Source organism: Hippopotamus amphibius, chromosome 2, assembly GCF_030028045.1.
Source record: "Hippopotamus amphibius kiboko isolate mHipAmp2 chromosome 2, mHipAmp2.hap2, whole genome shotgun sequence".
In the NCBI taxonomy this organism is placed as follows: domain Eukaryota; kingdom Metazoa; phylum Chordata; class Mammalia; order Artiodactyla; family Hippopotamidae; genus Hippopotamus; species Hippopotamus amphibius.
Genome location: NC_080187.1, coordinates 114,333,588 through 114,349,907, shown reverse-complemented (window position 1 = coordinate 114,349,907; position 16,320 = coordinate 114,333,588). Strand labels below are relative to the sequence as shown.

The window sequence follows — 16,320 nt, the reverse complement described above, 5'->3', positions numbered from 1 at the left end:
GAATGGGAAAAAATAATTGCCTATGAAACAACGGACAAAGGATTAACCTCCAAAATATACAAGCAGCTCATGCAGCTTCATACCAAAAAAGCAAATAACCCAATCCACAAATGGGCAGAAGACCTAAATAGACATTTCTCCAAAGAAGACATACAGATGGCCAACAAACACATGAAAAGATGCTCAACATCACTCATCATCAGAGAAATGCAAGTCAAAGCCACAATGAGGTATCACCTCACACCAATCAGAATGGCCATCATCACAAAGTCTGGAAACAACAAATGTTGGAGAGGGTGTGGAGAAAAGGGAAGTCTCCTGCACTGTTGGTGGGACTGTAAGTTGGTACAGCCACTATGGAAAACAATTTGGAGGTTCCTTAAAAAACTACAAATAGAACTACCATATGATCCAGTCATCCCACTCCTGGGCATATACCCAAAGAAAACCATAATCCCAAAAGAAACTTGTACCATAATGTTTATTGCAGCACTATTTACAATAGCCAGGACATGGAAGCAACCTAAATGCCCATCAACAAATGAATGGATACAGAAGATGTGGCATATATATACAATGGAATATTACTCAGCTATAAAAAGGGATGAGATGGAGCTATATGTAATGAGGTGGATAGAACTACAATCTGTCATACAGAGTGAAGTAAGTCAGAAAGAGAAAGACAAATATTGCATGCTAACTCACATATACGGAATCTAAAAATGGTACTGATGAACTCAGTGACAAGAACAGGGAAGCAGATACAGGGAATGGACTGGAGAACTCGAGGTATGGGAGGGGGCAGGGGGTGAAGGGGAAACTGAGAAGAAGCGGGAGAGTAGTACAGACATATATATACTACCAACTGTAAAATAGTCAGTGGGAAGTTGTTGTATAACAAAGGGAGTCCAACTCGAGGATGGAAGATGCCTTAGAGGACTGGGGCAGGGAGGGTGGGGGGGAATCGAGGTGGGGGCGTCAAGGAAGGGAGGGAATATGGGGATATGTGTATAAAAACAGTTGATTGAACCTGGTGTACCCCCCAAAAAAATAAAATAAAATAATTAAAAAAAAAAAAAAAAAAGAGTTAAGGTGAGATAGACTTTTTAAAAAGTCTTTATTGACTTTATTATGATATTGCTTCTGTCTTATGTTTTTTGTTTTTTTTTTTTGACCCTGAGGCACGTGGGATCTTATCTCCCTGACCAGGGATTGAACCTGCACCCCTTGCATTGGAAGGCAACGTCTTAACCACTTGGCTGCCAGGGAAGTCTCCCAAAGTAAAGACATTTTTAGATAAAAGAAACTAAGAAAATCTGTTAGCACCAGATCTGTACAAGAAAAGCTAAGGACAGTTTCCTCAGGATGAAATGAGGTAGTACCAGAGGGAAACTTGGATCTTCAGGAATGAAAAACATCAGAAATGTTTATTTTGTGTAAATTATATATAAAGTTGATTTTTTAAAATTTCAAGTTGATTTTCTGTGAAAAATTCTGAGTGTAACCCGCTGCCACAAATCAAAGCTGGCAGAGATAAAGAGTGGGCTTTGCTACAGGAGAACTCTCTAGTCTCATCTCCCTCAACCATTGCATTTATCTGGTGCTCAGAAACAGATCAGAATATTTGCATGGCTTTTGCTGTTGGCCAGGAAATAACTGTCTTAAACTACCTCTTCTTCTGTCTGCAAATACTATTTTGTGTGATCTAGAGCTACTGTAAACTAGAGCAGAACAGAATGTCATAAAAAATACCCAGAATATCTTGTCACTGTAAATGTTTTGGCTACTACAGTACACGTTCAGCAATTAAATTATATACAGATAACTGGGGCTAATGGTGTGACTTTTTTTTTTTCTCCAACAGCGTAAAGAAAATCAGGTAGAAATATGCTGGTAATTTCAGAGTGTCATCCCTTTCAGCTCAATTCGATCCTGACATTCTTCAGAATGAAAGACCTTTCAGAAGACTTCTGCATTTGACATGACTAAAAGCAACACCATCCCCTTGATCCTGTACTGGAAAGGGGACAGCACTGAGGTCAGCTGACAAAATGGGAACATGAATGGTTGATTAAAGTATTACATCAATGTTAAATTTAGTAAAGGTCATAACTGTGTGGTGGTTATATGAGAGAAGATCCTCATTCTTAGGAGATACCTCAGTATTTAAGCATAAAGGGCCATGGTGTATGTATGACCCTCAAAAATAGTTAGACACATACACCTACAGAGAGAGAGAGAGGGAGGGAGAAATGATAAAGCAAATGGAACAAAGTGTTCATAAATAGATGAATCTAGGTCAAGGGTATGTGGAGTATTCTTTGCACTATTTTTATTTTTGTAGCTTTTCTGTAAGTTTGCAATTATTCCAAATAAAAACATCACAGGAAAAAAAAAAAAACTGTGGAAACAATCCAAACCACAATGTATGTAAGTAGCAACAATTAGAAGAAAAAATGTTTAATTTCAATAGGAAATACCTGCTTATGAAAATTACTTTATTACAGTGAACCACTAAAGTCGTTATTAGAAGAATCCAGAGAAATATTATGGAAACTTAACGGTCAGTATTCTTTCCATGCTTAAACAGTGTAGCTATCGTGGATTCCTCTTGCTTCATATTGCCTAGGATTCACTTTTTATGAGGGAGAGTCAAAAATTATCCGCACTCCGGTTATATTAAAACTTCTGTTGGCTGTACTGTCTTATCAGCGCTTTCTGTTCAAGGCTACTGTCTCCCCAGTCACTGGTGTGGAGGTGTGAACGTGTTACATCAGTTCATTTGTAACTGCAGTGCAAGCAAAAATGGATGCCCCACTTGTGATCTGCACAAAAGAAGAGCAGCGTGCAGTGATTTGTTTTTTGTGCTCTGAGGGTGTACCCGGTGCCGATATTTATCGAAGACTTTGTGCGCAGTATGGAGAAAGTGTTTTGTTGTGACGAAGTGTGTATGAATGGATAGAGGAGTTCAAGGAAGGTCACACAAGTGTTAGCCATCAAGAAGGAGCCAGATTCACTTCTGATGAAGAAGTGAAGACAGCAGTGCATTTGAACATTTTTAATGAGGGAATACGAAAGCTTGTTGACAGATGGACAAAGTGTGTTGAAAAGCGAGGGGATTACATCGAAAAATGATGTATTTGTCTTTTCTGAAAGTTAAATTCTACAGCCAGAGTGCAGATCATTTCTGACTCACCCTTGTGTGTGTGTGTGTGTGTGTGTGTGTAGACACACATTTTTATAGGAAAATACATGTTCCCACATAGTACTTTCTAAATACTCCCTCTCTCTTTCCACTCTCTTTCATTCTCCCTCCCTCCCACCCATCCCATCTCTCTCTCTCTCTCTTGCTCTCTCCTGTATATCTCTATCAGTTTCATTTTGCTAAGCCAAGAACTTGGAATTTCATGTTTGATCTTAAAAACACTTACACAGGCACAGTTCTTGATGTCCTCAGTGAAGATTTTGAGGGGAATGCTTTTTGGCTGGTCCTTCTCTTTGGCTAACTTGATGTACCTAATAAAATTCAGTAATAACCCAAAACAGAGTAGACAAATTAGCTATTAGCTTATTTTCAAATCAATCTGTGTTGCTAACATTTTAAATAGTCTTTTTTATTCTCAAAGCATATAGATAGACTCAACAAAATCAAATTAGGGGTTGGAAGAAAATATGCAAAAATGTTTCCGGAAAATAAGATATGACCCAGAAAATAACAGGTCTCCTTTGTCATGTGAGATGTGGGCAGCAGATCCAGTCCTCAAAGCTTTCCTGCCTAGATTGGCAGGCCCAGTGCCTTCCTGGGTTCAAGGGTAGGAAGTAGCCGTTGCTTTGAGAATCATTCAGTACAGTCAGTAACCTGCACTTATGGAAATTTAATATATGTTTTGAGAATAATGGTAGCTCCGGCCATCAGGATGGAGAAAAGGGAAAGATGAGAGTGATAATCAGAACTTCCTCAAAAATAAGCAGAACATACATGTAAATGAGAGAACAGTATTTTGCAGTAGGAGCCATGATAAATCTACACAAGAGGGTAGTCTAACAATTCCTACCAAAGAGAGGGAGAAAAGTTTGGGGGCACTGCCTTGAAGAGATTTGTATTCTTCTATCATGGATTAAAGATTTAAGATACGTATACAAAATACCTTTGAAGGAAAGAGTGCCATTTTTCCTTTAGTTTGGAAGAACTGTAATATTAAAAAATGGGAGAAAAAATTACATGAAATACTTACACTAACATATTAAGACTTGTACTAACATATCAAGTGCCATTCCAGATAAAAATATCAGCAGCCAGTTGTTAACCGATGTGTATGCATGGGTAAGTTGTACCTTCCTCATAACTGGGCTTTTGATGGATGGACTCTGCTCTTTTTCAAGCAGTATTACAGCGATCGCAAGTAGATCTTAAGAGAAATTGGTTTGGAATCTAAACACTTGATTGCAGCTGTGTGATGCAAGTTGTGTCATCACGGGCAAGTCGCTTAACCACTCTGAGCTTCAGTTTTCAGAACTGAAGAAGGGTTAATTATACCTCAGAGTGTTCTTGCAGCTGGAAGTGCGATTCAGGTATAAAGAACATTATTATTCAGATTACATCATACTTAGGAACTGGCATTTGGATGGAACTGTCTTGTCCCAGAAACAAGAGTATCTTTTTAGGGAAAAAACCCTACAGTATTTTATTCCTTTATGTGTATAGCGTATAGCAGATTGTAATACATTAAATTAGTTTCTAGAAAACACGTTTTTCAGTACTGTGATCCTCTGATCGAGATCAGTCTACCTACTGCTAAGTTATTAAAGAGTAGTAGTTTGTCTGCTAAAGTTTGTGCAGCATTTACTATCCAAAGCTGAAAATGTTTTAAGTCTCATTCATGTGTGGACTTATCACTTACTAGCTTTTATTTATTGTAGTAAATTTCACATAACATAAAATTGACCATGAGTGACCTTCAGTACATTAACAGTATTGTGCAACCCTCACCACTATCTGGTTCTGGAGCATTTTCGTCACCCAAAAGCAAACCCAGTGTCCATTAAGCAGTCACTCCCCATCCCCCCACCCTCAGGCCCTGTACCACATTTTGTTTATACATTCATCAGCTGATGAACACTTAGGCTTGTTTATTTGGCTATTGTGGATAATGCTTCTGTGAGCATGTGTGTATAAATTTTTGTGTGGATGTGTGTTTTCATTTCCTTTGGGTATATACCCAGAATATATATGTTCTCCAGGGGCTGCCACATTTTATTTTCCTGTCCGCAACGCTGCTCCTGCCCCCTCCATCACCATTTCAGGACGTGTTTTAATCAGGAAGTGGAAATGCCCACTTATCTCCGCAACTGACATATGTACATGACACAGCTTCTAATTACTCATGGCAGTCTGCGGGAGAGCAAAACAGCCAATGGCAAAAGCGCTAGGTGCCAGGCATTGTCATACATGCCGTATATGTTCTTACACAGATTTTTAGCCAGTATGACACGTGTGAACCTGCCTTTCGCATTCCCCCCTCACTAGAAAACAAGAATCTTGGACCCTCCCTTATCATAATCTTTGAATATTCCCAGTTGAAACTGCTTCCTTTCACTTGCAACATGGAAAAGATGTTAAGCCATAGGAGCTGATAATCTTTCGAGAAGTAAGTCATGGAAAGTAGACATGTAGAAAATGACACAAATCATATTTCTTCCCAAAAAGCTTTGAAAACTTTCCTGAAGTCAACAGCTGCATTCTAGAATAGAGTATAAATTAACAACTTGGCAACATTTTCATTGTCCTGTCTTTGTGATGGTGCCAGAGATTTTGGTGGAGTGGGGCGGGGGGGACAAGAAAGAGGAGTGTTGAGTGCCTGTGATGAGCACTCAGTGTGCATAAGAATGAGACTTGAGGTGTGGTTGTTCCCGAAGGGCAGGCATAAGTGTTGCGTGACCCCTGGGAACCCAGCAGTGTCGACCTAGGATGTCCACATTCCCCATCCTCACTCCAGCCTAAGGATGCGTCTTGGAAAACTGACCTGTACTCCATGAAATCATACCTTTGTTTTAGACTGTCACCCCTCTGCAGACACCAAATAAGATTACCTGTACACAGCAATTTAGGCGACCTAGTATTTGATGAAATGATGAATGTTATGTGTCTAATTAAATCCTGTTTTTAAGGGAATTAATTTGGGAATATAAAGTCAGTTTTTCAAATGTAATTGTACTTGCTCAAGAAAGATATTCTAGTGATTTAAAGACACAGATACTCCCTTGAGATTAGGGGGCAGGAAGTTGGAGCGGGTTCCTAGGGTCTTGCTCTCATGCTCCTCCTTCCAGATACACGAACACCATGAACACATGAAGATGCAACTTCCCAAGCTCACGTGGCCCATTGAAAAACCGCTGGTCAAAACCAAAGGAAGTTATTCCAGTAGTTCCCACTATTTATGATCAATATGCACGTATTTGCACATAAAAACCGTTTTTGGGGAAAGTACAAGGCATACAGGTGTCATGGGCTGTCAAAAGGTGAGTCACTGGCGTGATATACGATCAGATTTCAGTGTTTTCCTTTTTTAACCCTTACAAATACAGGACCAAGCTGTAGGTCTTACCTGAAGGTGGCCACAAAGTTCACCGTGGGCCAGCCTAGGACAAAGGACTTCCTGGCACCAATGTTGGCTTCACCAACTTTGTCTGTACAGTTGGCAGTCCACATGGTGCTCAGTGGTATTTCATTTTTTACCTTCAAGTTCTTTTTATACCTGGAAAGAACCAAACAACACTTCTGTTAGTCTGTTTCTTAAATGTAATGGGAGAAGCTGTGTTCATGCTAAGGATGCTAGTTCTCACTGCTCCAGGGCAAAGCATGTCTCCTTCATCTCTGTTACTCTGTGTGCACAGCATAGCGAGTAGTTTGATAGACCTTTTCAAAGTGTGTGCTGAGCAGAGGCTGGTCCAGGAAGGCCCTGAAAACACTTCCTCGATGGCAGGAAATAGGCATTTTCTGAATGTTGAGTGTTGAGTATGGACCATCGTTTATATTTTAGAGCTTTTTTTAGAGAACCATTAACTCATTCTTATATTTGTTATTTATGACACTATATATTATATATGTATCTTTGTAATTATAATTTATTATACATTCACGTCTTGCCTACTTCAAAAAGTATTGAGGGGCTGAACAAAGATACATGGTACATGGTTTGTAAAAATAATTATACAGTCTTTTTCCTAGCAGAGACAGGCAAAATAAAAGCTGGGATTAGAGAGATTTAAAATACATTTTCAACCTTAATTTTTAAAAACATTTTTTAGTATAGGTTATTTTAAGTTTCCTTTCTTAAGATTTTGTTCATACAATTTTCTCTTTGATTATAGCTAAAACTGAAAAACTGTTAGCATACAGGCTGAACCCCAACTGAAAAATCAGTCAGTCAATCTCAGACCAGTGGCTAGGGTGTCTCATGTGTAAGTGATAGACATACTTCCCATTTATCTCTGGGGAGTCAGAAGGTGATTGTCACCAGTGAAACTGCTTTCTGACAGTTTCTGCTGATTCTCTTTTGACTTCTGATATGGAAACTACCATATCTTTTGGTTAATTCACAAATTTAACACTTAGGTGGGCCTAGGATTTAGATCTTTACAAGTCCTATGAAAGATGCCTAGGGGACTTGGGCACACTGCTCTGGAACTCCCCACTAGCCAGAACCACATGTAGAAACACTAAAGGTAGAATGAGATCAAAGACACCGCATGTGCAGAAATCCCTGTGACTCTACTGATTCATGGAACAGTTAAAGCTACAACTCTTCAGTGGGATTTATGAAATGAAAATAATTTTGCAGGAAGCCCACTTGAAGGATAATCTAGATTCAGTGGGCACTATGAATATATATATATATATATGGAAACATACCTTATAATTCAAGGTGGCTTTTTTCTACACTTAATTTCAACAGTTTTACCCTATGTCTGTGTATTTTAAGATTTCTATGAAACACAATTATCAGATAAAATTCTTTTTCTACATAGTAATTCTAAAGACATTATGAAGCTAAAAATATATGGCCAATGGGGAAGATAGACACATATCTGCTGGATTTTATAGGTTTTTTTTTCTGATGTAGATATCCATGTGTATTGACACCCAAAGTACTGTGCAGAAACTTCCCAATACACTGACCTTGCAAAAGTCATTTCAGTAATTCTCTTCTTAGTGAAATGAAGTGCCAAAATTATCCACTCCCTTGAAACCAAACCTAGTAGTTATCCAAAAGTCCAGAGCATGGTTTCCACTCTCCTATAACATTGAGCACTTACCATATGCCAAGCACTGTTGTAAATATTTTATAAACACTGTTTCCTTTAATTGTCAAACAACCACACCAGGCAGTCTTTTTTAGCCCCATTTTACAGAGGAGGAAACTCACAGAGAGGTTAAGTGAATTGCCAAAAGCAACAGAAACAGGGTTTGAACTCAGACAACCTGACTCATGAGCCTGTGCTCGTAACCACTTGGCCTCCATGGGTGTTGACCTGTAGGTCCCTGAAGAAGCCTCCTCCTCTTGCCTGTCCTCAGCCCCACCTCTTCCCACAGAGCCACCAGGCCTTCTGATGGGATTGTTCTTTTATTTGTGGAGTGAGATGATATATCTTATGATATTATACCAACAGAGCTAGATGCTAGCTTGGAAATGTTTAAACTGTATCACAACAAAGCTTTATACTACAGTGATTCTCCTAGGGTCTCATTGTGTTTCTTCACACTCAGTCACAACTCAGTGAGATTTTCTCAGTAGAAGTCAGAAAGAACAAAGCTAATGTAAACTAACTCGAGAAGAAGGGAGAGGAGGGCTGCAGTTTTCATTTCTATCGTGTGTCCCTTACTATGGATACCCCTCTCCTTTCCTTTACCTCAACCTTTATACCAGGGAGTAAGCCCCAATGGTTTGTGGAATTTATAGGAGTCTAGGGAGATTTCTCTTTACACAGGGGTGTCCCCTTAGATGCTTAGGAGAAGGGATTGTGGTGTATTCTGTAAGTATCTGTCATTTCACTGGTAAATGAATAGTAATCGTCATCTTTTGACCTAAATAAAATTCATTTTTCATTGTTTCTGTATTCTTCAATAACTAAACATGAGGATAGTGATGTCTAAAGACGGTGTGAGCTACGTACAGTCCCTTCCCATTTGTAAATTCTTCATGGACCTCTACTAGTATTAATATCTTAGTATTTACAAAGCAGATCCTGTTCTAAACAACAGAGGTAATAATTTTATTTGAAAAATAACTTATTAAGCATTCTAATGAATATCAAACGTGATATTGAAGGTTTCATCTGAGTTTAATTCTTGAGAACAGAATTTTCTAGTGTATGTAGTATGAAAAAGAAAGGACAAAAACCTCAAAACAATTTTCACTGAATATTAACATCCCACACAACTGGAGAAATATAATTTCTTTGTGAAGAAATAAACATTTTAATCCCCCTTATTATTACATACAAGCTAAATTTTACTTATTCTGACCAACTACATAGGTAGCAATCAGCTGTTTATTCCATTTGTGTTGATTTCTGTAGCATCAGTCTAAAGATGAGTGAGTTTTCACCTGAAGTCTGAAGGTGAGCTGAGGTAAAAGGAAACTTCATTCATTCCCTCCACCCCTTCTTACGGCAAGTGGAAAAACTGGGTGCTAAACTCAGATTATTAATTGGAACAGACTGATTCAGGGCATAACACGGTCCTCCATCTAAAAAGATGAGGCACGACAGGGAAGAAGTACGTTTGTTATCACAGAAGGCTATTTCTTTTTTGTTGTTTCTTTCTGGAATAAAAAAAAACAATTTTTCTTTCATATTAATAATGATCATGACTATACCTAAATGTATTATGGGAATGATCTTGTAGGTAGTTTTCTAAAAATTGTGGAGAAAATTTGTGCAAGGTTGGCGGCACTCAGTCCTGCTAGTTATTGCAATGGAAGAATTGTGTTCCCCCCGCTCCCTGCCAACACCTTCACACCCTGACGCCCTCACTGCCAACACGACTATATTTGGAGATGGAGCTTTTAGGATGTAATTAAGGCTTATGAGGTCATAAGGCTAAGATTCTAATCCAGTAGGATGGGTGGGCTTGTTAGAGGAGGGAGAGAGCTTTCTTCCACTCTCCCCGCATCCATGCACTGAGGAAATGCCATGTGAACATACAGTGAGAGGACAGTCATCTGCAAGCCAGGAAGAGAGCTCTCATTAGAACTTCCCTACGCTGGTGCCTGATCTTGGACCTCCAGCCTCCAGAACTATCAGAAAATAAGTTTCTGTTGTTTAAGCCAACAAGTCTATGGTATTCGTTGCATTTGTATTCAGGGTTGAGAGCAAAGTGCACCCAGTTGGTTCTGTCTCCAACATGTATTCCAGATCTGTCTGGCCTCATCTTTCATTTTCACTGTCAACCCCACGATGGAGCCTTTGTTACTGTTCATCAGGACTGTTGCCTCCTCTAACTAGTCTCCCTGCTTCCACTCTTGCTTACCCAAAAGTCCATCATCTTCCAATAGTTAGAAAATTCTGCTAAAAATATATACTAGATATGGCTCCTATCCTAGTTAAACGCCCTTCAGCATAGTATTTCAACCCCTTCCAGGCCTGTGGAGACCCTCTGTGACCTGACTACCATATCACATCTAATGTCACGCCCCCTGCTTCAGGCTCCAGTCACACTGGCCTCCCCTGAACTCCTCCCTCCAGGGGACTGAGTCGCACCCACTTGGGCCTAGACGCCTAGGAGACTCATGCACCTTGGCTGGGGATGGTGGCTGCTGCTCACCCCGCAGGTCCAGTTTAGAGGCTGCCGCCTTGAGAGGTTCTCCTGCACAACCCCTCTCTAAGATGGTCCCATCTTCTACACGGTACCCTATCTCCCTTGTATCAGAAGCACTCATCACAATCTGTAATTTCCCCCTCTTATTTTTATCATCTGTCTGCAAGCCCCAGGCAAGAGAGACACTGTCATATTTTCCTACAATAAGGGTTAGCGAATGTGCAATTTTATGATCCTCGGGAGAGCATGCCATGTATACGCACTTGGTATTAGATATAAGCAACACATCGCTGTATAAGAAGAGGTGCTGCTTCTGCCTCCTCCAGCCTCTTTTGAGTTCTACGGGGCTGTGGATCAGCAGGGTATGATTGGCTCCCTCAGAGGATGTAGTATTTTGGCTGTGGGTGTCCACCTCAACGGAAGGGCTTCTCCTGCAAAACACAAACACCATAGAACAGCTAGTCGCTGGTCAGATGTGTGATGGAGTTCATGTTAAATGTCAAGCTCGACACACCTCTAAAAATTAGACTCAATCTCCCAAACAGGGCTTCATAGCTCAAACTCAGGAGTCAGTAAGTTATAGAAAGTTACTGAAAGAAATGAGGTCACCTAGGGAGTTGATATGGACAGAGAACAGTTTCAGGAACAAAACCCTGGGGCATGTGGACTCTTAAAGGTGGGGAAAAGAAGAAAGCAGCAAAGCTGGTCAGGAACTGTTAGGAAGAGGAGAACCAAGAGGCCAAAGGTAGAGAGTAGGACAAGAAGGTAAAAACCACCACCACCAACACACCAACAACAACCACCCAAAATAGGACAATTTGTGGCCTCATATAGATAAAATAAAACGATATGGAGATTTGCAAAGAAGTAATTACAATTCAGTTTCACGTGAACATAAAAATGTAGATAACTGAGGATTCTGGAAGATTGACCCCAATCTTATCTAAGTATTCAAATTTGGGGGAAAATTCTCAAAGATCAGCAAATAATGCTGGAAACATCAAAAAGTTTCTAAGTATGGTAGTGCTTAGCTATTATTTGGTTGAGTTATGACTACACTCTAACATAACTCTCAGGTCATGATAGGTAAAACAACTAAGTTGAACAGAAAATACTCTTTGATAAATAGAACAGACATGTTCATAGATCTACAGAAAGTTCTCCCCCGTGGAGCCAAAAAAGTGTCTCCTACTCCCCACTCCACCCCAGGAATGTAAAGCTGCTCACTTGTGTTCAGCAGCACTGAATCCTATGAACACCAGTAGCTCTTCATGAAACCAGTGCTGAAGTTAAAAATTAGTTCATATGCCTTTGAGGAAATAAAACAAAACACTTCCTGTGACCACCATCTGTTTTGATGATCAAAAATAGTATATTAAAAGACTACCTGAGGCGGCGAAACCTTGACTGACCACCAAAAAGCTCAAAGTGCTTTCTGATTGACGCGAACATCGTTTTTTCTCCAATTCTTGGCACTGAAACCAGAGTATGTCTACAGCACTTGGCAGAGTACTGTGGACAAATCCACGAAAGCTCAGGATTCTGTAGTAGTCAAGATCACTGGCCATTATGATGTCAGAGTTTTGAGGCTTATGCTATAACTGACAAACGCCATACTTGTTTCGCTGACTTTGCTTCCACCTTTTCATATTTTAAAATTCCTCTTTTTATTTTGAAATAACTGTAGATTCCCATGTAGCTATAGGAAATCATACAGAGTCTATAACCTTTTACTCAGTTTCTCCCAATGGTAACATGTCTCTAAGCTATAATACAATATCATAACTAGGATATTAACATTGAAACAGTGAAGATACAGCACATTTCCATCACCTCCGCAATCCTTTAAATTACCCTTCTACAGCTATGTAGACTCCCTCCAACTTTTACCACCTCTTTAATCCCTGGCAACCACTAATCTTTCTCCATTTCTTTACTTTTTGCCATTTTCAAGAATGTTATACCAATGGGATCACACAGTATGTAACATTTTGGGATTTGCTCTTGTCCACTCAGCATAACTGGAGATTCATCCAGATTGTTGCAGGTATAATAGTTCGTTTCTTTGTAACTCTTGGTAGTAGTCCAGGATAATGATGTATCACAGTTTGCTTAACCAACTGGGTTGTCTTCAGTTTTGGCCTGTTACAAATAAAGCCGCAACAAAAACTTGTGTACACATTTTTGTGTCAACATAGGTTTCCCTTTCTCTAGGCTAAATGCCCAGGAGTGCAAATGTCTGGTTGTATGGTAGTTGTATCTTTTGTTTTTAAAGAAACGGTCAAATCGTTTTCCAGAGTGGCTGTACCATTTCACATTCTCACCAGTACTGTATGTGTTTGTTTCCCCAAATCCACACAAACATTTGGTGGTGTCATTTTTTATTTTAGGCATTCTGATAGCTGGGTAGCTCCATCTCATTGTGGATTTAATTTGCATTTCCCTAATAGTTAATGACACTGAACATCTTTTCATGTGCTTATTTGCCATCTGTATATCTTCTTCAGTTTTACGAACCTACGGTAATCTGCTAAAAACATTTCCTGTAAAGACACCTTTCTCTTTCCACTAGAAAATTGACCATTGTGCAGTTGAGGAGGCTGCTGCACAGATAGTTTAGGTACCATGAACCCAAGCAGCCACAGTGTAACGGAAGGATTCAAATCCCGCTGACTCTGGAGGTCACACAGCCTCTGGGCAGTGAGGCCCCTAATCTTTTCTCACAGGGATGGTCTCTTTGCTCTGACAACAGTGAAGGACTGAAATTTGATTATGTAAGAAAGTTTGTGGTTTCCCTGGCAGGCTCCTGTAATAGTTATCTGAATACATGTCTTTTATTCCCCACTAGACTCTAAGGACCTCAAGGAATGAGTCTATTTTTTGATGTATCATTAAATTCTCACAGGCATTGGCACATTGGAGGAATTCAAAACATTTTATTGAATAAATCAATGATATAGCTTTCTGCCCTGGATGAAGGAAAAAAAGAGAGAATCTAAAAGTCTCTCTTCCTTTTACTTCATTCATTTAACAGAGAGTATTTGAACCCGTACTGAAGGAAAGGCACTTGGTTAGGTCTGGGCAGCAGGGAGCAAAAGGGACTCTGGCCCAGCTCTCTCACAAAACCTAGATTGAAATGGGGGAGACAGAAATTAAACAGAATCTCACCAATAACTCTTATGTCAGACTCTGGTAGGTACTACAAAGAAAAATTAAAGAGTGAGATGAGCAATTACAAGACGGACCAGACACCTGACTTTGTGGAGAGGGCAGGCAAGGAAGGCTTCTTTGAACAGCTCCTGTGAAATGAGCTTTACAAGATAATTTGGGGGACTTCCCTGGTGGTCCAGTGGGTAAGACTCTGTGCTCCCAATGAAGAGGGCCCAGGTTCGATCCCTGGTCAGGGAACTATATCCCACATGCATACCACAACTAAGACTCCACATGCCACAACTAAAGATCCCACATGCCACAACTAAGACCCGGCATAGCCAAAATAAATAATAGATTTTTTAAAAAGATAATTTGGAATTAATTAGGAGGGTGGAGAGGAAAGGAGAGAGGTAAAGAGGGTTGGAGGGAAGGAGCGGAAAGAGAGAGAGGGAAAGAGGGAGAAGAAGAGAAGAGAAGAGAAAAATGTGTGTTGGGAGAGGATGTTTCATATTTCTTGCTGAAGGGATAGAATCTGAATATATGAAATTTCAGAGACGTGAAAGAGTTTGGTAGATTGGAGACACTAACAGAAGGTACGGGAAGGTGAAGTAAGTCAGGAAAGGTGGGTGGAGGCCAGAAGCACAGGTCTTTTTAGTCCTTTGTGACTTTGTTAAGGTCTTCACTCTTAAAATGAACTAGCATAGAAGCGGCATATAGACAGTGGCCTCCAGAGACTATTCAGCACTTTTAAAGGGACAGTGCTGGTCTGGACATGCTTGACTGTGATTAGAACCGTGGAGGCTCATTGGGCAACACTTTCTGGCCTCTCATCAAGCATTTGGCAGAATCTATTTAAGGCAAGAAATGTAGGCAGACATATCTCTGCACCTTGCCCAGTTCCCAAATTATCTCCATTCTCTGCCTCTCCCTTTTGGAGAGGTTAGGGGCCAGGAAGACGTCTCCCCTTCTAGAATCTAGTCACTGGTAATCAGTTCTGATATTCGTCGAGGAGCTTTTTAGGCTGTCCTCTCCCAGAAATTTTGAGTTACCAGATCCAGAAAACCTGTATTTATAAAAAGTGTTTTGCGTGATCCTTACATAGGACCAGGACTGTGATTGTTTTTTTAGGCATCAGTTGAGGAAGAAGTATTCTTACACCATCTTCCCTTTCTAGTGAAGCAAAAGAGAGAACACTTCTCAGAAAGATCAAGGAAGTGTTCCTTAGTCATGTAATAGTAATCTTTAAATGTAATAGCTAAAGCTGAATTTCTTCCAAAATACCATTGTTAGTTCTTTTAATTTTATGAAAGAATTCTAAATGGAAAAACAGTGACGTGTGTTTTCTTTTTTTTTTAATTTTATTTAATTTTTTTATTGGGGTATAGTTGCCTTACAATGTTGTATTAGTTTCTGCTGTACAATGAAGTGGATCAGCTATATGTATACATATATCCCCTCCCTCTTGGATCTCCCTACACCCCCACCCCCAATCCCACCCATCTAGGTCATTACAGAGCACCGAGCTGAGCTCCCTGTGCTATACAGCAGGTTCCCACCAGCTATCTGTTTTACCCATGGTAGTGTATATATGTCAATCATAATCTCCCAATTTGTCCCACCCTCTCCATCTCCCTCCGTGTCCACATGTCCATTCTCTGTGTCTGCGACAAGGCGCGTTTTCATTTATTTCATTGAACACTGAACTTTTGCCCTAAGTATCAAATAGAAGAGGTGATCCTGTGACAATAGTACCAACATTTAAACACGTTGCAAAGACGAGACTATTCTGTTTTTTCCTTTAGATTTTTAACTCTTTGATTAAATGTCTGTATTGGAAAACAGATTGGGTATTGTCAAGAGCATGAGTTCTGGAATCCAGTTACCTAGTTTTGAATCCTTCCTTGTTCTTTACCATGTGGAAAGACTAGGAAAATCGGTGTGCAATGTCCTTATTTGTAAAATAGAGATGATGATAAAAGTACATCATGAAAATTAAGTGAGATTATACTTCAGAAAACTTACTGTGGTACCTAACACAGTAATCCCTCAGTTAATGTTAGTCATACTTTTAGGAGACTGAAACTTTGTATTCAAAGATAGCAAGCAGTATGGTGGATATTCTTCCAAGACAAAGACAGGGAGATAGAACAGCTACCAATGTTGACTGACTGACTACAAGTTGCCAAGCTCTTTGCCATGCAGTTTATGTACATCATCTCATTTCTTTGCAGCAGATTTGTGAGGTGAGAATCATTATTTCTAGTTTTAGAGATGGAGAAACTGAGGCTCAGGAAGGTTAAGTAACTGAGAACCATATACCAAACAGTTTAGAGTCACGTTTGTCTCAT

At 39.8% G+C, this 16,320-nt stretch overlaps 1 protein-coding gene across 1 annotated transcript in view; it reads right to left on the bottom strand.

Annotated features, from left to right (window-relative positions):
• Positions 1 to 12,271, bottom strand: part of LOC130844422 (rho GTPase-activating protein 20-like) — a 36,358-nt gene extending 24,087 nt beyond the window's left edge. The window contains exons 1-5 of the mRNA XM_057720673.1: positions 12,207 to 12,271; positions 11,083 to 11,250; positions 6,606 to 6,755; positions 4,149 to 4,190; positions 3,432 to 3,516 (exon numbers count right to left, since the gene is read on the bottom strand). Coding sequence (XP_057576656.1) covers positions 3,432 to 3,516; positions 4,149 to 4,190; positions 6,606 to 6,755; positions 11,083 to 11,250; positions 12,207 to 12,271 — 510 coding nt within the window. The remainder of the gene's footprint in view (positions 1 to 3,431; positions 3,517 to 4,148; positions 4,191 to 6,605; positions 6,756 to 11,082; positions 11,251 to 12,206) is intronic.
• Positions 12,272 to 16,320: the final 4,049 nt, after the last annotated feature.